We start from the raw sequence: 24,290 nt of genomic DNA on the forward strand, positions 1-24,290 counted from the left end.
TCGCAAATGTTAAGCTGGCCACACATCTAAAGATGATTTGTCCAACCAGTCAACTAGTTGATTGGTCGCAATGAAAATCTGGTAAGGTATGAAAGCAAATGACAATCAGCAATTTGCTCCCAAACACCGGAAAATGGACAAAAACTGTTGTTTGAACAATTGTTTAGATCAAACATTTAACAAACTTGCCTGACAACCATTTTCATCTGTTTTCTGGCATTTAGTAGCAAATTGCTGATTATCATTTACTCCCATACGTTACCAGATTTTCATTCCAACCAATCAACTAGTTGGCTGGTTGGACAGATCTTTAGATGTGTGGCCAGCTTTAGTTTGCGCATTGCGATGCATGCGCACTGAGAATGAATTGACCGATTGCGTGCATATTAGCAACTGCGTTCCTTGCTGAATCAGACCCTATGTCCCCACTGCAAGGACATTAAGGAGGTATGTCCCGCTTCACACTACTTTGGTTGTGTAGGGCAAGTTGCATGGACCTAGCAATAGTGCAGGAAGCATTGTCCGTGTATTTAAAGTGGGAAGAGTTTAGAGATCAGTCTCATCCTTGCTAAAATTATACCCAAGTTATTCTTAGCTGCCACCTCTATGGTGGCTGGCGATGCCTTCTTAGAAGTACTAAGTACTTTCAAAGATGCGCCAAGTACCTTCAGAGGTGCGCTGCCAACCTTCAGAGAGCTCCTATTATTGCATTCCCCCAATGGGCCCTTCATGCCCAAGTGCGACACTGGCAAACACTAACGTTGTATTACTAAGTTAGCATATATATATATATATAATTTTAACATTTGTATACAATAGCGGTTGTGCATTTAATATGGAAACCTAAAAAGCGAAAAAGTTATTCCTCCAATCAGTCTCTAATGACAAACAACACATGCATCATATATTAAATAAGCAACAGATAATTTTTTTAATTATTCAAACGTTTATTCATGGAGGTTCCAAAGAAATTATCAGTTCATTTAGGTGAACAATGACAAATCCCTCTGTCCTGTGCTGAGCTAATCACTATAGTTGCAGATAAAATATACATATATGTCTATATGTATGAATATTCATATGTGCATGTATATATTGTTATACACACTCATATATACATATGTATTTATATTTACATATTTATATAATGTATTCACAGGGAACAAAGGATAATTCTAATTATATGATCTCGTCTGAAACATATAATATCTTTTATTGCTTCCAAATTGTGCTTTAAATAACAAGTAAATGTATGTCGTGGTCAATAGAGACCATTATCCAGTATGGATTCCTTTTATCTTCAATAAATTAAGAATTTATTTTCTTTTATGTCTTTAAGTACTTGAACTAAGGCAGTCGAAATCCAATTCTAATGAGAACCCACAGGTTATTGAAATACATATTTTTGTAACAAATGACCAGACTACTGACAGTGAAATATTGCTTAAATTAACTATACTTATATACATATTTAAATTTGTAAACATCGCATTTTATCTTGAAATTAAATTATAACTATTTAGGTGAATTATTTAGCTATGTAGATAATTATGGTAGTGTTACTGCATGCATGTTTCTCTGTGTTGAACGTATCAATATTTCATTATAAATACACATGTATATGTTTTTAGTCATGTTTTTCTCTTTTAATCCCTTTGTCACTGAAATATGGAACATCCTTAAAGCAGTGACCAGACAAAATCTGTAATAAATATTGTGCAAACTAACATGAACAAATTAAGATTCATTGTAGTACGTTATTCCACAGCAAAGCAGTGAAAAAAAATGATTGTGATTGAGAATGCACTTTATGCTTTGCAAATCTTGTTGGAATTTGCAGACCTGGCAAGTCTGTTCCATTGTGATTGCAATCAGTCCCAGTGCCACAAAAACATACTGTACATTTAGTTGTAGACTTCTTTGTCCACAGTATCCATCATTTGATAAAAGTTTGCAGTCTTGTTTCTAAAAATCCTTTCTTGATGAAACCATTCACTAGTAATATTTTCACTTTCACCCATAGGGATATATATTTATTATGTAGCGATTTTTCAAAGCTACCAATCATTGGTGGCTTTGACAGTCTTAAAATGGCAACAGAATTAAATGCTAAACAAGGCTGGTTTAGCATTTCTTAGTTGCCGTTTTAAAAGTTGCTCAAAACTCCCGATAATTGACAGCTTTGACAAACCACTCGTTAGTAAATATATTCCATACATTCCAAAAACACCTTATAGGTGAGTTGTCCATAATCCTTGCATTGCGAGGCATTTTATTTTCCACCCCAGGTTTTAATTTCCTTAGATACCTCAAAGACTGCCAATATGGTTATACAGTATATATTAAAAAAAAAAAACTGAATCAGTGTTGTTGAAACTTAATTGGAAAATCGCTATTTATTTTCCCCATAATTGTTATTTTGGACATGTTTTTTTCATTGTAAAATTTCTTCGTTATACTTTAATAGGCCCACATCCACTAATCTCAGACTATCAAAACATTACAAACAATTCTATGTGATAGATGTAATCATGTAAAGGGGCCTATCCATTAGCAGATCTTTCTGAAAGACAAAAGATTTATCTTTTGAAAATTCCTGGGGCTGCTGTGACAGATATCTGTCATGTACATGACAGATTTTTGCAAACGACGAACGATATTGCATGACATCATTCTGGGAGTGGATTTTTTTTTTTTTATGTTTCTACTCATTTTCATAAAAAAATCGTTCGTCGTTCACCACGACAGATATTTCTAATATGTCAGCGATAAACGATAATTGACCATGTTGGAGAGACAAAATTCCCCGCGGGAATGCGCATTTTTATCGTTCAGAGCCTATCCATTAGCAGATAAATTGAACGACTGAACAATAAATCGTTCATTGTTCAAATTTATCTGTTAATGGATAGGCCCCTTAACATGACATACTGTTTTGTGGACTGTTAATCAAGTTCTGAATTGAGTATAAACAGGTTGATGTTTATGTGCCAACAGCCTAGCATTTAGCAATACATTTTACATTGGTTAAGAAATCAACAATGAACATTGTACAGTATATGATCATTTCTGCCCATACTTAATTTAATGCATTTTTTTTGTTTAAAACAATATTCTGTCTCATATCCTCCTAGGATTAGTAGTTTTTCCAATCCAAGCATTTTGTTTGTGTAGTAATATGTGTATTTGTATAAAACAGAAATGCTATCAGACTTGTTCACCGATGTTTTGCTTTACGTCATTCCAGTCTTGAGAAATGTCTACATTATTATTGGCACATTAATTTAATCCCATTTATTGCTTGAGGAACCTGCAACTGCATGTGCAGCTCTTTATACATTAAAGTATTTCACCTACTTTATATATGAAATAAATACCCAAAGGCTTGATATGTTTGCTGAATAAATTAAGGGCATAAATTAAGTATTTGCAGATTGTCAAGCATGAAAGGGGCTACACACAAACATGCGCGAACAAATATATATGTGTGTGTGTATCTGAATAAAAGGTATCATGTTTAATAATCTTGATGCAATCAATATTGCATGTGTCATTGATCACAAAGTTTCAACTATACTGACCCAAAATTGCCCTTTATAATTGTTTTTATTACTACTGTTATTATTTTTATAATCATCATCAGAGCCATGTTGGGACTGAAGCATTAACATGTGATTAAACACCTTTTGGACTACGAGTGCCAATATTTCTGCAAGATGCCCATTCACTGACATAGTGCCACTCTCTTTTCTTTTTGTCTTTATAAATGCACTAAACGTATTTGTCATTTACATGGGTGCAGGCACATGACTTGTCTGCTAAATCTGAAGAAATATATAACAGAAAAGATTTCTGAGCTATAAAAAGTAAATTTAGCAATGTGATCAGACCTAAACATAATCTAACTTAACAATAAATAAATGTACCTAACTCAAATTCAGTTTGAAAAGACACACTACTTACCCCAAGATTTAATTTTGTTTATAATCAAACCAAAAATTATTAAGCATATTAATCAAGTGTAGAATACATTTCATTCGCTCCCAAAAGTCTCTGCAAAGCTGATTTCTCTATGCTGAAAAATAAATAACTAGTTTCTGAATTCGTGACCAGCATAGGAAAGATGCTTTAGAACAGACTTTGGGCTAGATTTACTAACCCCCAGTTTGTTAAAGTCCCGATGATCGGTGGCTTTGACCAATAGAAATAAATGCTAAACCGCTTTAATTAACCAGCCAAAGCCGCTGAACATCTGTGGCAGTGACAAACCGCATTAGTAAATCTAGTCCTTTATCTGATTAAGAGAGGTTTGAGGGATCTGTGGAAACTGGGACAATCAACAAAACTTTTCCCATCATATTATTTGCATTATGAAATTTTATAAAACAAAGATTGCTGCTAACAATGGTGAAATATGCCACAAGAAATGCCCATACCAGCAATACAACTGCCTTTTTGACAAATCCCTTGTTCTTAATCCCATTTGCCCCTGAAATAAAGGAAGAGGGGAAAATCAGTGGTAAGCCATGTGCAGCGTTAAGAGTCCGGAAAATATTAAAGTTCTCAGATTACTGGGCAAACAATTCCACACAGAGGGATATGAGTTATTGGGGAAACACCTTCACTGCTACAAGATGTCTACATAATATTTTAAAGAAGCTCATTGTAAAATAAAAGGGTTTTTAGCCCATATTTTTTATCCACCCTCTTAAAAAAAAAAACACAAAAAGAAAACATTTCCTTAAAACCAGCAAAAAGTAAAACGCAGTATGAAGAAAATAATGTGTCTGAGATGTACAGCAGCATCAGAGGCGCAGTTAGGAGGGAGGCTGGGAAGTTTGATGGGGACTCCTGTTCTGTCATTTAGTTACCCATTGCTGGCAAATTAACAAGGCACTTAGGAACTGCGTTGCCATCTGGTGTCCACCTGTGTTGGTTTCTCTGGCAGGGAGGATTAGTCCCTTTGGTTCAAGCAGTAAAGATCCTTTTGTGGAATATATGTGCTGCATGTTTTTGCCCCTGAGTTGTATAGCCCCTTCAAACGATCCCACTTCCTTTGCCTCCACTTCGATGAGAAAGTCAAGCACATTAACCGATCCTTCTGTTTCTACTTCAACACAATACCTACAGCCTGGTATGAAAAGAAACATCTTTCAAAATATAACCCGAACCCTTCCCTCCCTCCCCCAACACACTTCCCATGACGGATATTATGCTAACTAGGCCCAACTTGTGTGCGTGTGTGAGTGCTTCTATGTCACTATATGACTGTGCAGAGGTTTTATTTATAGAGATTGTGTTTTTAACTCTATAGGCTCGCCCGTTGCTTCTTGCTGGCCTTCAGGCTCTGCAGGCCGTGCTCCTTTTAGGATTGAAAGTCTCTCGGACAGCCCCCTCATCCTTGGAAAGAGGATGAAGTCATATACCAGACCTCCAAGTGCTCCACCAATGATAGGACCAACCCAGTAGACCTGCAGGTAAGAGGCAATTATTTGAATAAGGTAAAATCAATCCTCCTTATTTACTGAAATACGCACCTTTGTCCAGCATAATTACCCATGTATTTCAACATTGTATTATCGTTCAGTATCCTCCATATTGTATCTACAGTACAAGGCTGTATCTAACACTACTTTGTTTATTTTATTAGCTATTAGTCTATTGTCTATTGCATTAATGGAGTGATATATATTAATTTTTGCTTTCTATAATGCAGATGTCTTAGTTTTCAGTTATTAATAAAGATGCTTTGTTAGCAGAAAAAAAATGCTGCATTTCTAAATAATCTATAGTTAATTTTTACAGTTACGCTGGAGAGAGATCTTCCATTCCTTCTCCAGAGCTGTTCTGTGCGCACCTGCTCAGTACTAACCTCTGTCACTGCTGCAATAAGCAACCGGTGAAGGTATTTTTAATGGGGAAATGTCATGACAATAGCAGCCACTTATTGGACGCGCTGTTCCGCTACGTTAATTAAATTGTTATCACTGCAAATAGCAGATATAACAAATCTTAACTGTACCTGAAAATATGCTTCCATTAATATATAGACCCCTTGTTCTACAGTTACTTATAAGGAGTAATTTTATTTCTGTGTTGCCCACTTCTACTCACTCCCAAATTTTAGCCATTTTTACATGGAAATAATTAGTATCTCTAATGTCTGATTGGACTTTCCCTTAACTGATTTTTCCAGTACCAACATTTATTTATGAAATTTTGTGCACAGCTAACTGTGGGAAAAGGTACTGTAATACATAGCAATTACTAGAAACAATGTCAGAATCTGATTGGTTATGAATTACAGGAATTTTTATGGACCAGTTTTAGAAATATCCACTAATTAATGCAGTTCCCACTTTTATCCATCTTTCTCTTTATTCATCCAAGTCTGTGCTTCTCTCTCCAGACCTATGCGGTTCACACATCTTTTACAGAATACAACTGAAAATAAGTACAGTTTTAATTTGCAAAGTCCCAAGCAACAATGCACAGTCTCATTTTTAGAAATGTCCACCTCACTCACATACATAAAATAAAACTCACCCTATCATATTAATGTATTAATGCGTTCCCTGAAAACTCCCCTCTTCAGACAAGTTTATTAATCCTAGAACCTCCCACATAACCACCATAAGTTATCCTACCAATTACATCCCCTCTATACAGTGCACACAAAACTTTACATGTTTTCTCCTTCACTTTTCCTGGCCCTTGGACAACATTCCTATGTGTACAGCCCACCAAGAACCTCTCCAATCTGGCTGGACCATTATGCAATATGTAGCACTATCCTTGTGTATCAGTTCCATATAGATTGTAAGCATGCGAGCAGGGTCTTCTTACTTACATGTCTATCTTTTACTACCCAGTCTTGTTTTAATACTGTTTGTTCCCAATTTTAAAGCATAACCGAATATACTGGCACTATATTAGTACCTGTTAATAATTAAGAGTGAGCTTAATTCTTTTGTGAGAGTGATGATACTTTTTAACACAGAGAGAAATTAATTTTCTTACCCAGTGGTTGGTGAAGTTTCTGGTAAGGACTGCTGGAGCAAATGACCTTGCAGGGTTCATACTGGCTCCTGTATAATATATCTAGAGACACAAGAAGACTTCAGATGTAAACCCAACAAGTTCCCCATGCTTCTGGCAAATTACTAGTAATAAGACATTGACTGGCTGTAGAGTGGAGATTTCTCTTTGGGGAAAGCAGCAACAAACATCAATGCTTCAGGGCTATATTAGCAGTGGAACACAGTTATTTCATATTATTAGCATATATACAGTATATAAACATATACATATATGTATACAAGAGTGTAAATACATACAAAAGTGGTTCAATAAATAAGGTAACAAGACCTCTCATTGTGTAAATGTACTCAACTCGTACGTACAGTATACGTATAATCAATAGTATGACCTTGCTACAGATTATTTTTCCCCATAGTCCCCATAGTTGTCTAAGCATTTGTTCCAACAGTACTCAAGGCATCTATCCCGGCATAGAAGAAATCTGTGTCAAGCTGATGCTAGGGCATGACCACTTGCTGAACTTCACCGTCAGTTGTAAATCGCCTTCCACCCAGGTGCTTCTTCAATGGTCCAAAGCAGTGCTCAAAGTGGTAATTTAGAGGTGGGGGTATGGAGATTGAATCTTCCCCCCACCCCCTATGGGCCCCTGCTTCCATATCACTCCATTGTACTTCTAAACCCCCCCACACACACTTCTCCCTGCCTGCTCCCCTCTCTCACACCCTGCCCTTACTGATTCCCTCTCTCTTTCACCCCCTACAATAGCTAGCCTGCCTCTGTCTGCCCCTCTCTCTATTCCCTCTCTCACACCCTCCCCTCTCTCTAATTCTCTCTTACCTGCGCTGCTGGAGTGGAGCCACTGGGATCCTCGGGTCTTCCCTCCAGTTTATCTGGCTGCGCTGCGAGCCAATGAGAAGCTGCCATTTGGCAGCTTCTCATCGGCTGGCGGCTGCAAGCCCTGCAATTTGCTGGCGGCCGCGAGTCCCGCGATTGGCTGGCGGCTGCGAGCCTCGTGATTGGCTGGCAGCCGCCCAGTACGTGGTGCTTACAGTGCAGCCGGGACCAGGTACTTTGTCCCGGCTACATGTCAGCGCCTCCACTGCACTGATTGAGATGTGTCCCCTGCGGGACACATCTTAACACATTGCCGCCGCTGTTCCAGCGCTGGGATCCCATACTGGATCCCAGCGCTGGTGCAATCTTTTCTACATCTAAAATGAAGTGGGGCCGGGAAGTGGCGGTATGTCATACCGCCGTATACCGCCCCACTTCGACCACTGGTCCAAAGAGATGCCAGTCACTTGGTGCCAGGTCAGGGCTGTAGGTATAATGGTTCAGTACCTCCCAATGGTATCATCATAACAACTAGTCACACGTGCAGTTGGCTGAGTGTGACCTGGCATTATCGTGCAGCAATATGACACCTATTCACAGCAACCCTTGTGGTCCCAAAACACGGTCACCATGTTCTTCTTTGCTGATGAAATAGTTTTGAATTTCTTTGAAGGTGGGACAATGCATGTTTCCATGTCATGGATGCTTGCTTCATCTCCGGTGTTACATGATACACCCACATTTCATCGCCTGTAACAATACGCTGCAGGAACTGCAGTCCCTCCTCATGGTACCGCACATGTGCACGAGAGATAATCCCATCCTATTGTTTTTTGTAACTTCTGTGAGTTGCTTCGGTACCCAGCCTGAACACATTTTCCTATACCCCAGGGTGGCTCATCAACGATATTGTGCACAGTACCCACTAAGATGTTCAGTTCGACAGCAATATCACTAACTCTAATGCGTATATCCTCCTGATCAGACCTTCAATGCGGCACAAATTGTCATCTGTGGTGGACGCGCTTGGCTGGCCGGATCGCTGCTCATCTGTCCTGCTGATATCAAATGCAGTGCACCAAGCCCAAACCTGTTTCCAGTACATGACATTATCCACCGTACACCTTTACAGGTTGGTGATAAATATGCTGCTGATGTGCCTTTTAGATGCAGAAATCTGATGACACTACACACCTCAATGTTTGACCATGAGTCCGCCAGCCCCGCCACCCTACAACTGATGTTGGGACAGTATGACTGATATAAGGCGCAGTCTAATGGCCGTGAAGGGAAACAGTGGTCTACATGCTCTAGCATGATGAGAAATTAGAATGAAATAGAGAACAATACACACGTGAGAGGTCTTTTTACCTAACCTATTAAACCATCCTCGTATGTATATACATTACAGACATATACGTACAGACACACACATTTGTTGGTGATCTTCAGATAAGCATACATTTTCTTAGAAATTGTATGAGCATTACCATGTTTTTAATAATGGATCTATCACTTGTGTTTGCATTAGAGTACATCTCTGAATCAGGCCCTGTTTTTTTGTTTGTTTTCCTGGTTTTATGTCCTATGGAGTCATAATTAAAAGTACAGACATTTTGGTTGTGTGGAGTCTCTTCAAGGCATCAGATAAGTTCAAAATGTATTTATTTATGGTACAGGTTTACGTTAAGCAAATTTGTACAACTAGTGATACATATACACATTGTAGCACTAGCAGGCACCTTTGTTATTCATGTTTTTCAGAATTAAAAATTTGGTGTTTATTATTGGCAATGAGTTCCCTTGCCTGTGGAATGTACAACTGCCAATAGACGCAGGCGAATCTGTGTCCACATTTGAATCAGGCCCTAGGAGTAAAAGTATTTTTGTGCTACAGTTTTTTTATTTTTTTATTTACCAAAGCTAATGTAGTGAGTTTTTATTTTTGAATGTTATAATAGTTAAATAAAAATAAGTTATATACATTATATTGACACAGACTATATTAGACTGCTGCCCCGGTTCTTTTAAGACCATGGGGTAAATTTACTGAATCAGTATGACATACTACCGGACCTAAGCCCGGCGGATGAATTACCGACACCGGAAGTCCGGCAGATGAAGATCCCGACGGTGCCTGGTATGTATCCTAACCCTCCCTTCTCTCCCCATTACCGTAACACTCCCTTAGGGGTGCCTAACCCTAACCTCCTCCTCTAGTGCCTAACCCTAACCTCCCCGGGGGGTGCCTAATCCTAACCCTCCCGGGGGGTGCCTAATCCTATATCCCCCCGGGAGTCCCTAAACCTAAACCCCCCCCTCCTCACAGCTAACAGGTCCCGACGCCCAGTTTACCTACGTTCGGTATGCCGGGCGTCGGGATTTCGGGGTGGGGCTGATAAGCGCCGGTATTTAGACGCCTATCATTAGTCCTATGCCGGGATTTCACAGTCGGGAAGCCGGCGGTCAGCATTTCGACTGCCGGGTTCCTGACTACATACCAAATTTACTAAGGGTCAATTTGCAGTTACATCCTATTTTGAGGTGAATTGTTGGTGTTTTTGACAATTAGGTATTACTAAAGATAAAACTAATTAAAAATCATCTCAGAATCCCCAGAAATTGGACTTCACACACAAATAAAATTAGATCATCGGTACTTCCCCATAGCCATCAGTAGAAAAAACTTATTTACTAACAGTCGATTTGAAAATAGACCAAAAATCGACAGAAAATCATAATTTTCAATAGAACCATCAAAAACAGTTCTATTTGATTTTAAATCATGTAGAAATGCCTGAAAACTCAATATGATGGGACAAAAACATAGGAGAAAAGCATGTAGAGCACTTTAAAAGCATAACTGACTTTGTAAAAATTGTAGACATGCAAATTAGCACTGGGAATAAGGTTTTTGTGGGTAAAATAGTGCATGTGACATGTTTTGGCCAATAGGAATGCTTTTGTATAATTTTGGGTCGATTTTGGGTTCTATTGAGGGTGAATAGAACACATTTAGAACTTCAAATAGCAACTAAATCACCATCCAAATCAGAATGGAATCCAAACTCAACTGTTTCAAAATCATCTACTTTGAATAGAAACATTGTGGTCGATTTTCAGTAAATTTACCACCCAGAGAGAGCTCGGAATCGCGGTGGTCAGAATCCCAGCGCCTGCATCCCGACAAGGTTAGGATACCGATACCTGTCGGTCAGTATGCTAACCCTACCACTAACCCTAACCCTCCCTCCCTGCACCCCGAAACCTAACCCTCCCCCCCCCAGTGCCTAACCCTACGTCATGACATCTCTCCCATACTGCCGAGCGGGACCAGAGGAGCAGATGGCGGCGGGCAGAGGAGCAAGGATTCTGGTAAGTAAATTATGTGTGTCTGTGTGTGTTTTATGTGTACGGGGCACTACTACTGGGGACACTGTATAATGGGCAGTGGGCACTAATAGAGACACTTTATAATGGGCACTACTGAGGACACTGTATAAGGGCCACTACTGGGGGCACTGTATAATGGGCACTACTGGAAGCACTGTATAATAGGCAATAATGGGGGCAATGTATAATGGGCACTACTGTAGGCACTGTATAAGGGGCACTACTGGGGACACTAATGGAGGCACTGTATAAATTATGTGTGTATGTGTTGTGTCTGTGTGTGTTTTATGTGTACGGGGTAATACTACAGGGGGCACTGTATAATGGGCACTACTGGGGACACTAATGGAGGCACTGTATACTGGGCATTACGGGGGGCACTGTATAAGGGGCACTAATGGAGACACTGCATAAGGGGCACTACTGATGGCACTGTATAAGGGGCACTACTGGAGGCACTGCATAACGGGCACTACTACTGAGGGCACTGCATAAGGGGCACTGTTACAGGGGGTATTGCATAAGGGACACTTATACTGGGGGCATTGCGTAAGGGGCACTACTACTGGGGGCATTAAGGTGTATATGGAATGGAAAGGAATGTTCCCAGAGTGATGAGAAACGCTGGTGTGTCATGTTGACACGCCCCCATTTTCAATGGCCACACCCCTTATGCCCACTTTTTGGGCTGTGCTCAAACAGTTGGTGAGGGGCTCCGTTTTCCATCTTGCCCTAGGCTCCAAAGACCCTAGTTACGGTGTTTCAAAATGAAATACTGTAAAAATACTGTAATTATTGTAATATCCATGTGGATTATTGATGAAATTATATTTAGATTGGACACGCAAACAGAATGTTCGTAGTAATAATATGCAGATAAATAACTAATTTCCCTGAACACTAAAGTGAATCTCCTGCTTCACTTTACTTTCATCTAATCCTTACTCCCCACTAGGGCACCTAACACTTGGTTGCTTATGCTCTGTTTCTATTTGGGTGTTAATGTCGCTAATGTAGCAATGTATATTATACATGCCCTTGTCTTGCATTGTATTGTACTGTAAGTCAAGAGTCACTTATTTATGTACTTTGTAAGCGCTGCAGAACACTTGTGGCGCCATATAAATGAACGATAATAATAATTGAAAAAAAAAAATCAATGTTAGTTTGTTTTTTCTTTATAAACAGTGCTTCCCTTACTACGTGTATATTTTCTCCTGTAAGTCAGTGGCACAAATAAGGTGTACTACTGATAACATTGGACAAGTACTAAGAGTAATGTTGTGTGCAATCACTTACACCAAAGAGGTGCCCCAAGGTGAGGGAGAATCCAATAGCCAAAGACACAGAGCCAAGACGCCCATTCCTCCTCTCATCATAGGTGGCAAAGATACAAAGCACAAACTGCAAGGTGAGGAAAATCTCCACAGTTGTTGCTTGGCCAAGGGTCACACCAGGATGAATCTATGTAGAGGGCAAAAAGAAGATAATATACATATTTTAAAGTGGGCACACAATCAGGCTGTCTGATAAATGCATTTTGAATATTTTACTCTATAATCTATTTTGCTGGAGTGCAGACCCAAAATGAATGAAGGGTAACTCCAACACATGAACCGGGACAGGTAATGAAAATTTACTTAGGCCTGGTGTGGGAATACAAAATGCACCGATCTAAACAATTTTCATAAATCTATTAACCAGACTGCAGAGAATACATTGATTTGCAGCATTTTGACTTAGTGTGCTTTTTAGGAAGAGCTATTCATTAATTTTTCAAGTAATCCTTGCAAGGATGCAATGTAAAGAAGTAATGAGTTGCATGTTCAATGCCATAAACTATATGAAAGTGCTGAAAATCATACTCTTCAACGTACAAGCATGAAAATTGCCTCTATGCTTTTAAAATTCGATCAATGTCTTGTGTGCAAAGTTCAAAATAAAAATACAGTGCTTAAGGGTTAACCCTGTATTGTATGGGTCTATATTTAATTTTAAATGCACAGATTTTTAAAAATCACAAATACTACACTATGATATTTTGTGGTGCTTTTGGAGCCTAAATACAGATCATTAGAAGAGTCTCATTCCTGTGACCTGGTGTCCAATTTAAGGGCCTGATTCAGCAATGATCGCTGATGCGATTGCGGCAGCAAGCGCTTATGGAGTTCTGCTGCGAAAGTATGCAAATGACTGGGATCGCAATGCCGTCGCAGCACAACATAAAGACGCCCACTTCCCTTTACTCTCATCCGTAATACCTTGCAGTCTGGGAAAACATCAGTACCATCGAGTACCATCTGAGTCTCACGCACAATTAAGGCAGGTCAGACGAAGCTAGAGCTCATGATTTGGCTAATTTATGCACACCCTTGCAACCGCGTTAAAACGCACTGGCACGCCTGCGTTTCTCCGACCACCCCCCGTCACCACCCCCAAACGGTACTTCCTGTCAATCACTCTGCAATGGGTCTGTGTAGTCACTCCGATCGCTGTCCCGATTGCAGTGGCTGGTTCGCATACTGCAATACATGCGCAGAAGGCAACAATCGACCGGGTGCATGCATTTTTGCACTTGCCATCCTTGCTGAATCAGGCCCTAAGTGTTTGGCCAGGCAACATAGCCATTACATCTATAAAAAAAAGAAAGAATTCTAACAATCTTGGTTATGTATAAATTTTACGGTCCAAGCAAACTAAATTTAGGTTTTAAGAGAATGTGTACAATTTTTTTTCATAATTCATGCAATACGGGGTTAATGATTCATATTCTGGCTTAGAATTGCTTTTTGCATGCCTCCTCTATATCTCTGCCTAAGCCTCATGCAGCAGTCTGGTCTCATCGCTGTAAATATAACACATGGACAGAGACTACAGAAAAATCCTAGTATAAGTATAGAAAAGAGATAAGGCTATTTATTTAACAATTGCAGCGCTGTCATGAATGGAATTGTAGATTTGTCTAACAACTGCAATGTGGACTTCAGTACAGAACTTTATCTTTTCTGTAACATACTGTATGGTTTATTACAGATTCTATATATATTATATAATATATTTCTGTCCTTTTGAATTTTCGGGGCCAGTAAATGATAATGGATATAGGAAAAAAGGTACGTGGCAAAATGTATGTAAAAGGTAATTGACATAAGTTGTATGTGTTCCATAATTCCCCTTTACATTTAAAATGCATTGATTCATCTATCTATGCATACTTCTTATGACAAAGGTACACTGTAAATTAACAAATATACAACTACAGTTTAAACCTACTGTAGATTTAAATTATGGATCTATTACAAAAGCTTTGCAAACTGCTCATAGTAAGGCTCAACTTATTTTTTGTTATCCAATCTTTTTTTTCCCCCAACTATATAATATATCCTAGCTATTCTTTCTAGGAAACTGCAGACCAGCCTATTGTAACATTCCATATCACTGCCTATGAGGTGTTCTTAGGAAACCAAAACACTGCATTGAAGCTTTTATCTACCTGTTTCTTGTGTTGCATTAGTAACATGTATGTTAACTTGTGTTTGCATGACTGAATCATACATTTTATAAGCATAACTCAGTATGGGATCGGTATAAAATACCGCCGGACGCACGGTTCAAATCCCGACGCCGAAAGACTGGCAACTGAAGATCCCGACAGGTAAGTATTTTAACTATAACTACCCTTACCCTCCCCCTAACCCTCCCTTAGGAGTGCCTAACCTCCCCCCCAAGTACCTTACACCAGGGCCGGATTAACAATGGGGTGGGTGGAGCTACAGCTCCAGGCCTCCCATTGAAAATAGGCCCTCACAGACAGCAGTGCATACAGGAAAAAAAAAAGTTGTTTTTTTTTTTCCTGTCAGTCAGCTCTCTCACCCAATGGCTGCCAAAATCAGCTTAGTGAATTCTGACCTCCCCACCTGTTCCCCTCCACTTGAAGCGGATCGATAGGCCAGGCCAAAGGCCCACTCACCCTCGGACCGATGAAGCCCCGCCCACCTCCGATGCCCCGCCCACCACAGACCCGTCGAAGCTCCGCCCCATTATACCGAGGCTCCGCCCCTGAACCGTTCTACTCCACTTGAAGTGGATCGATAGGCCAGGCCAAAGCCCCGCTCACCCTCGGACCGCTGAAGCCAAGCCCACCTCTGATGTCCCGCCCACCACAGACCCGCTGAAGCTCCGCCCCATTATACCGAGGCTACGCCCCTGAACCGTTCTACTCTAAAGGCAGCTCAGCCCAGCATGTCAGGATTTTTACTCAGGTCAGTGTAATGTCTGGCCCCTGTCTATATATGCATGTAAATATATATCTACTACCTATCTATCAATCAAATTAGGTGGGTATAACAGCTTATGTGTATAAGCTCTTATACCCACCTAATCTGTTTATAAATGTGTGTATATATGCACGTACATTTGTGTATATGTATGTATATATATACACACACACGTGTGTGTGTGTTTGTATATGTACTGTATGTATACACACACGTGTATATGTATGTACGTACTCACACGTGTGTATATATATATACACGTACGTGTGTGTGTGTGTATATATATATATATATGTGTGTGTGTGTATATGTATATATACATACACACACACGGTGGTAAATAGGGATGTACAGGAGCTTCAGGCACATTTAAGGGGACTGTGGCAGGTGTGGAATGATATGTAAACATTCATCATGTTGATAGGAGAATGTCAACATGGTCATAATGTTGAAGTTGTCCGTGTCGACATTCATGTAGACAGTGATGGAATGTCGACATATCATCCCTGTTGGCCCAGCGCTCACTGACCTGCTCCTGATGGCTGCAGTGACTCCAGCACGGCTTCCGGGTCCCAGCGGTCATGACCTCTGCGGCTCCAGTCTTCCAGTGAGTATCCCCCCCTAACCCTAATGCCTACCCCTAACTTATAGTACCTTTCCCTAACCTCCTCCCGCGCAGTTTAACTGTAACCTCCCCCTAGTGCCTAACCCTATCCTCCTCCCCCCGTAGCCTAACCCTAACCTTTCCCTAGTGCCTAACCCTATCCTCCCCCCGTAGCCTAACCCTAACCCTCCCCCTAGTGCCTAACCCTAACCTTCCCCTAGTGCCTAACCCCCCCATGTAGCCTAACCCTAACCTTCCCCTAGTGCCTAACCCCCCCATGTAGCCTAACCCTAACCTTCCCCTAGTGCCCAACCCTATCCTCCTCCCCCTTTAGCATAACCGTAACCTTCCCCTAGTGCCTAACCCTATCCTCCTCCCCCCGTAGACTAACCCTAACCTTCCCCTAGTGCCTAAACCTATCCTCTTCCCCCCGTAGCCTAACCCTAACCTTCCCCTAGTGCCTAACCCCCCCCATGTAGCCTAACCCTAACCCTCCCCCTAGTGCCTAACCCCCCCATGTAGCCTAACCCTCCCCCTAGTGCCTAACCCCCCCATGTAGCCTAACCCTAACCTTCCCCTAGTGCCCAACCCTATCCTCCTCCCCCTTTAGCATAACCGTAACCTTCCCCTAGTGCCTAACCCTATTCTCCTCCCCCCGTAGCCTAACCCTAACCTTCCCCTAGTGCCTAACCCTATCCTCCTCCCCCCGTAGCCTAACCCTAACCTTCCCCTAGTGCCTAACCCCCCCATGTAGCCTAACCCTCCCCCTAGTGCCTAACCCCCCCATGTAGCTTAACCCTAACCCTCCCCCTAGTGCCTAACCCCCCCATGTAGCCTAACCCTAACCTTCCCCTAGTGCCTAACCCCCCCATGTAGCCTAACCCTATCCTTCCCCTAGTGCCCAACCCTATCCTCCTCCCCCTTTAGCATAACCGTAACCTTCCCCTAGTGCCTAACCCCCCATATAGCCTAACCCTAATGTCAACATTTTCATGACTGTCAACATATCACACCACACCTGCTTCGGTCCCCTTAAGTGTGCCTCAAGCCCCTGTACCATCACAATTTACATGTATATGTGGGTGTGTATGTGGGTGTGTAATGTATGTACACACCCACATACACATATATATAGCAGTCAAATGGGCGGCACTCTGGACGGCCTGTATAAAACACACTAATACTCAGTTTAAGTTATCAACGCTTCAGAACTTGTATTCATTCTTTTGTCAGGATTACTGAAGGGACGAATACAAGTTCTGAAATGTTGATAACTTAAATGGATTTTAATGTGTTTTATACAAGCTATCCAGAGTGCCGTCCATTCCACTGCTACATAGTTCCCTCCCTTCACAGGCAGTGGTAATTAGGAGGGCACCAGACGCCATAGCACTATCCTTTGCACAGGAGTGCTGGCCTACACATGCACAGTCAGCGGCATAGCAGGGCTAACTCCAGAGCGCCCTGTGCTGACCTCGGTCGCCTTAAGTGTGTAACGTCATGCCATTGCATAGATGTGTTGAGGCCACCGGCACCTGAAAATGCAGCACTGCCCGGAGTGTCCTGGGAGAACGCTGCACTGGCCACACACCTATGTAAACCAACACCACACCGCACTGGTCATGACCCCACATTACCAGTCACACTGCAACGGCACTTGTCACCTCCCCTGCAGTGACATACAATAGGCTCATCATAAATTTCAGCTCCAGGCCCATGTGGACATTAATCTGGCACTGCGCATTTGCATACATACAGCACACACACACGCATTATATTTGCATACATACAGCACACACACACGCATTATATTTGCATACATACAGCACACACACACATTATATTTTTATACATACAGCACACACACACGCATTATATTTGCATACATACAGCACACACACACACACGCATTATATTTGCATACATACAGCACACACACACGCATTATATTTGCATACATACAGCACACATACATATTTGCATACATACAGCACACACACACGCATTATATTTGCATACATACAGCACACACACACGCATTATATTTGCATACATACAGCACACACACACGCATTATATTTGCATACATACAGCACACATACATATTTGCATACATACAGCACACACACACGCATTATATTTGCATACATACAGCACACACACACGCATTATATTTGCATACATACAGCACACACACACATTATATTTTTATACATACAGCACACACACACACATTATATTTGCATACATACAGCACACACACACACACACACACATTATATTTGCATACATACAGCACACACACACGCATTATATTTGCATACATACAGCACACATACATATTTGCATACATACAGCACACACACACACACGCGCATTATATTTGCATACATATAGCACATGCGCATTATATTTGCATACATACAGCACACACACACACATTATATTTGCAAACATACAGCACACACACACATTATATTTGCATACATACAGCACACACACACACATTATATTTGCATACATATAGCACACACACACGCATTATATTTGCATACATACAGCACACACAGATGCATTATATTTGCATACATACAGCACACACACACGCATTATAGTTGCATACATACAGCACAAACTCACACATTATATTTGCATACATACAGCACACACACACACATTATATTTGCATACATACAGCACACACACACGCATTATATTTGCATACATACAGCACACACACACTATATTTGCATACATACAGCACACACACACACACACACGTGCATTATATTTGCATACATACAGGACACACACATTATATTTGCATACATACAGCACACATACACACACATTATATTTGCATACATACAGCACACATAGACGCATTATATTTCCATACATACAGCACACACACACGCATTATATTTGCATACATACAGCACACACACATGCATTATATTTGCATACATACAGCACACACATGCATTATATTTGCATACATACAGCACACACACACATTATATTTGCATACATACAGCACACATAAACGCATTATATTTGCATACATTCAGCACACACACACACATTATATTTGCATACATACAGGACACACACACATTATATTTGCATACATACAGCACACACACACGCATTATATTTGCATACATACAGCACACACACATGTATTATATTTGCATACATACAGCACACACATGCATTATATTTGCATACATACAGCACACACACACGCATTATATTTGCATACATACAGCACACACACGCATTATATTTGCATACATACAGCACACACACATTATATTTGCATACATACAGCACACACACACACGCATTATATTTGCATACATACAGCACATACGCATTATATTTGCATACATACAGCACACACACGCGCGCATTATATTTGCATACATACAGCACACACACACACGCATTATATTTGCATACATACAGCACTCACACACACATATTTGCATACATACAGCACACACACGCATTATATTTGCATACATACAGCACACACACATTATATTTGCATACATACAGCACACACACACACGCATTATATTTGCATACATACAGCACACACACACGCATTATATTTGCATACATACAGCACACACACGCATTATATTTGCATACATACAGCACACACACATTATATTTGCATACATACAGCACACACACACACGCATTATATTTGCATACATACAGCACATACGCATTATATTTGCATACATACAGCACACACACGCGCGCATTATATTTGCATACATACAGCACACACACACACGCATTATATTTGCATACATACAGCACTCACACACACATTATATTTGCATACATACAGCACACACACGCATTATATTTGCATACATACAGCACACACACATTATATTTGCATACATACAGCACACACACACACGCATTATATTTGCATACATACAGCACATACGCATTATATTTGCATACATACAGCACACACACGCGCGCATTATATTTGCATACATACAGCACACACACACACGCATTATATTTGCATACATACAGCACTCACACACACATTATATTTGCATACATACAGCACACACACGCGCACATTATATTTGCATACATACAGCACACGCGCATTATATTTGCATACATACAGCACATACACGCACGCATTATATTTGCATACATACAGCACACACACACACACACATTATATTTGCATACATACAGCACACACACACTTTACCTAACCCAGGGGCGTATTAAGAGTTGAAAGGGCGACAGGTCCCCTCCTCTCTCCCCAGCAGCTGGCAGCGCACTGAGCGCAGCAGTAGACTACTGTGCATGTCACTGGGGAAATGGCACAGTTGCCATTTTCCTGGTGATTTCACTACTGCGCATACGCAAAACACCGTGAAAATGGCTGGTGACCATTTTCCCATTTTCTAGGTGATTTATGCAGCCCTACTGCAGCGGACACGGGACTCTGGAGAGGTGCACCCCTGTCCTAACCTTCTCTGTAGTGCCTAACCTTCTCCCCCCCGCAGTCTAACTGTAACCTCTCCCTAGCTCCTAACCCTCCCTGCAGTGCCTAACTCTATCCTCCCCCAACAGCCTAACCCTAGCCTTCCCTAGTGCCTAACACTATCCTCCTCCCCTCACAGCCTAACCCTAACCTTCCCTTCAACATACCACACTATGGCCCTCATTCAGAGCTGGACGCTCTGAGCAGAGCGCACGCTCTGAATGAGGGCCGTCCTCCATAATTATGGAGCGTCCTCCTGGACGCTCGTATAGCTGTGGGTCACCACCCACAGCCTATACGAGCGTGCAGGTTGATGGCTGCGATGGTCTTGACCATCGCGACCATCGCCACTGCGAGCCGGAGCCTGCGGTTGAGTTTCTCAACCGCAAGGCCCGGAGTGATTTTGGCTCTATCAGAGCCAAAATCACTCCCACTGACATCACTAGTGATGTCAGTGGGCCGGCTTCTGACGGTAGGCGTTCCCTTGGGAACGCCCCCGTCTGGGAGGCACGCCCACCAAAGGGGGCGTGCTGTCAATCAACATCGACAGCATGCCCCCTTTGATCAGACACAACGAGCGAAGGAAAGTCCTTCGCTCGTCGCGTCTGGCGCATGCGCACGACGGAGCTCCCTCTGTCGTGCGCATGCGCAGTGCACACCATCGACCCACTTGCGAGCGGACAGCCGCTTGCGAGTGGGTCTGAATCAGGCCCTATACCCGCTTGGGTTCCCTTAAGTGTGTACCCTCCCAATTTACTATCTATCTGTCTGTCTATATAATGACATTTTTATAACACTTATAGAAAAAATATGCCAATAGTTTTGGATTTCTTTTTTTGTTTTATAAATCTACACTATTCTAGCACACAAGGTAAGGCAGACCATACAGCTTACATCCTTTCACAAGGTTGAAGGTAGGCGCCAGCTATGCCCTCCATGGAACTAAACACATCCACAGCACAGGCCACATCCCTATGTAAACCACACCTACACCGCACTGGTCACGACCCCACATCACCAGTCACACTACTGCGGCACTTGTCACACACCCTGCAGCGGCACACAATAGGCCCTTCATGAATTTCAGCTCCAGGCCCATGTGGACATTAATCTGGCACTGCCTTACACTAACCCCCCCTGTAAGTGCCTAAACCTAATCCCCCCTTCCCCGCAGCCTAAATCTGGGGGGTGCCTAACCCTAACCTCCCTCCGGGGGTGCCTAACCCTAACCCCCCTTCCCCTAGCCTAACCCTAAGTCCCCCCTGGGAGCCCCTAACCTAACCCTCCCCCCCCTCCCCCTGCGGCTGTCCGCGGCCGCCGCCCGGCTTACCTTTGATCGGTATGCCGGGCATCGGGCTCCAGGAGTAGGTAAAATGACAGGCATCGGGATTTCGACGCCTGTCATTAGACCCCTGCTGGGATTAGACAGTCGGGAAGCCGGCGGTCAGCATTTCGACCGTCGGCTTCCTGATTGCATCCCCTCAGTATAAAGGAGATACTCAGCAAGCTGTTCATACAATATAATAATATAATTTTTTCCATGAAGAATACATTAATTTGGAACGATCTGAATGTAAGTGGTCATATATTTATAATACTTATAACATTCACAAATATACAGTTTCAGAAACTTGTCAGAATATTCATATTTAAGAGGTAGTTCTGGATAGTAGGGGAACATTATTTCCTATACTTTTCTGTAAAATGATTGATGGGTAGTGCAGCCAGCCTCCTTAAAGCATTTTTTGCAAACAATATCTAATGACAGAAAACATAAATTGCCATTCAACCGCACATATAATATAAATACAATGTCAGACATAGGTTATATCAAGGTATGGAAACATTTACATATATATTTGTAAATTTTGTTAGTAGCTTTTTGTATATTTTTTTTTCTTAAAGGAACGCCTGTGAAAAACAAGCCAGGTGAATACAGTCTATATGCCAGGGCCAGCCCTACTAGAATGTGACCATAGATAGAACAGTTGCCTAATTAGTCTTCTGTAATGATTTTGGATGCAGTAAAGAATAAAAATTATTCCAGTTGGTGGAATGCTGCTTACACCGAGTTAAGTAAGTTTGATATATGGATAAATTAATGCACATTTGTTAGTAGACATCTGTAAACCGACATTTATTACTGGACTAGGGGATATATTAACTAAAGTGCAGGTTTATAGAAGTGGTGGTGTTCCCCATAGCAACCAATCAGGTTCTAGCTATTATCTCCCCAAAAGGTACTATCTAGATGATAAGTATAATCTGATTAGTTGCTATTGGCAACATTTCCACTTCTATAAACCCACACTTAGTAAATATACCCCTAGAAATTATTTTATGTAGTAACAGCAAAAATGGAAATTTCAGCTTATTCACTTCAACACCTAGGGGTCAATCCAATTAGCCGTGAAGGATGTGAGTTGGCGTTGCCACGGCACCTAATCTCGCACCCCTCTTGGCCCACTCTCGAGACCGAATCTGAACATTTTATAGGGCAGCGAGCAGTTTTGAGCAAATTTAGACTGCCGTGAAGCTGACTCGCACCCGCAAAGCATTTGCGGCTAATTGGATTGACCCCCTACTGCTTTCACTCACTGGGGTCAATCCAATTAGCCATAAATGCATTGCGTGTGCTAGTCAGCACGGCAACAGCTGCGCTTTGCGGCAGCCTGAATTCACCCAAAACTGCAAAAATTTGGGAATTCGGGCTGAGAGCGGGCTGCAAAGGTATGCAAGATGCAATGCCGTTGCCGGACAATTTAGGGCCTTGACAAGAGCGACTCGTACCTTTCGCAGCTAATTGGAATGACCCTATTGTTTGCTTTATTGGTAACTCTTAACTATGTAAGAAGAAAAAAGGCACAGATTATGTTAAACTATGAAAAATTAACACTATGCAAAAATACAGCACCCTTTCTCAGTATATATTACCAATGCTAAGTATTTACCGTGTTAAGAGCCAAGTTGCCACGGATTGCTGCAGGAGTGACGCCATAGAGAACGGCTGCTCCAGCCACGGCTCCCAGCAGTTGTGCTGCGATGTAAAAAATGGCACGGAAAAGGGACATCTGTGAGCCAATGAGGAAGGCAAAGGTGACAGCTGGGTTAATATGAGCACCGCTGACATGGCCAACAGATTGGACCATAGTGGCCAGGGCAAAACCAAATGCTAATGCTATCTGCAATACATTTGCTGGACCAGCTGCCCACTTCAGAGATGCACCCAAGCCAAAGAACACGTAGAACATAGTAGCAAAGAACTCAGCGAAAACTGCTCTCCAGAAGGAGAAAGAGCGGAATTCCCACATGATTGCGGGCCGTGTGTCAAGACTGGGATTGAGAATGGGGCAGGTGAAAATTTTCACAGTGGGTGGGAGATGTCCCAAAATTTCTATGGAAAACTGCCCAAAACTGAAGACAATTGTATTTTAAAGTGTTACTTCAAAGTTTAAAACAAAACAAAAAAAAAGTTAACAAAAATGTAAACTTACAAAGAAAAACTAAACGTTAAAAAAAAAAAAAAAAACAATTGAAAAAAGCCACGGACAGAGTAACTGCTCCAAACTTCCAACTGCTGTGGATACTTCCCCCCCAACCTGTT

General features: G+C 41.6%; 1 protein-coding gene across 1 annotated transcript; it reads right to left on the reverse strand.

Annotated features, from left to right (window-relative positions):
- Positions 1-951: 951 nt before the first annotated feature.
- LOC148523523 (lens fiber major intrinsic protein) lies at positions 952-24,290 on the reverse strand. The gene is made up of 4 exons (XM_088473111.1): positions 23,638-24,290; positions 12,568-12,732; positions 7,021-7,101; positions 952-5,471 (listed from the first exon to the last, which is right to left on the reverse strand). The coding sequence occupies exons 1-4, from the start codon at positions 23,995-23,997 to the stop codon at positions 5,286-5,288; spliced, it is 792 nt and encodes a 263-aa protein (XP_088329237.1). The 5' UTR covers positions 23,998-24,290; the 3' UTR covers positions 952-5,285.

This window comes from Taudactylus pleione, unplaced genomic scaffold, assembly GCF_031769625.1.
Source record: "Taudactylus pleione unplaced genomic scaffold, aTauple2 ptg000130l, whole genome shotgun sequence".
Classification (NCBI taxonomy): Eukaryota; Metazoa; Chordata; class Amphibia; order Anura; family Myobatrachidae; genus Taudactylus; species Taudactylus pleione.

Coding starts and splice junctions, on each gene's coding strand:
- LOC148523523 (XM_088473111.1), bottom strand. CDS start 23,997: ATGTGGGAATTCCGCTCTTTCTCCTTCTGGAGAGCAGTTTTCGCTGAG. Junction 12,733..23,637: donor GCAACTTGGCTCTTAACACG/GTAAATACTTAG, acceptor CCCTCTACATAG/ATTCATCCTGGTGTGACCCT. Junction 5,472..7,020: donor GAAACTTCACCAACCACTGG/GTAAGAAAATTA, acceptor TCTTACCTGCAG/GTCTACTGGGTTGGTCCTAT.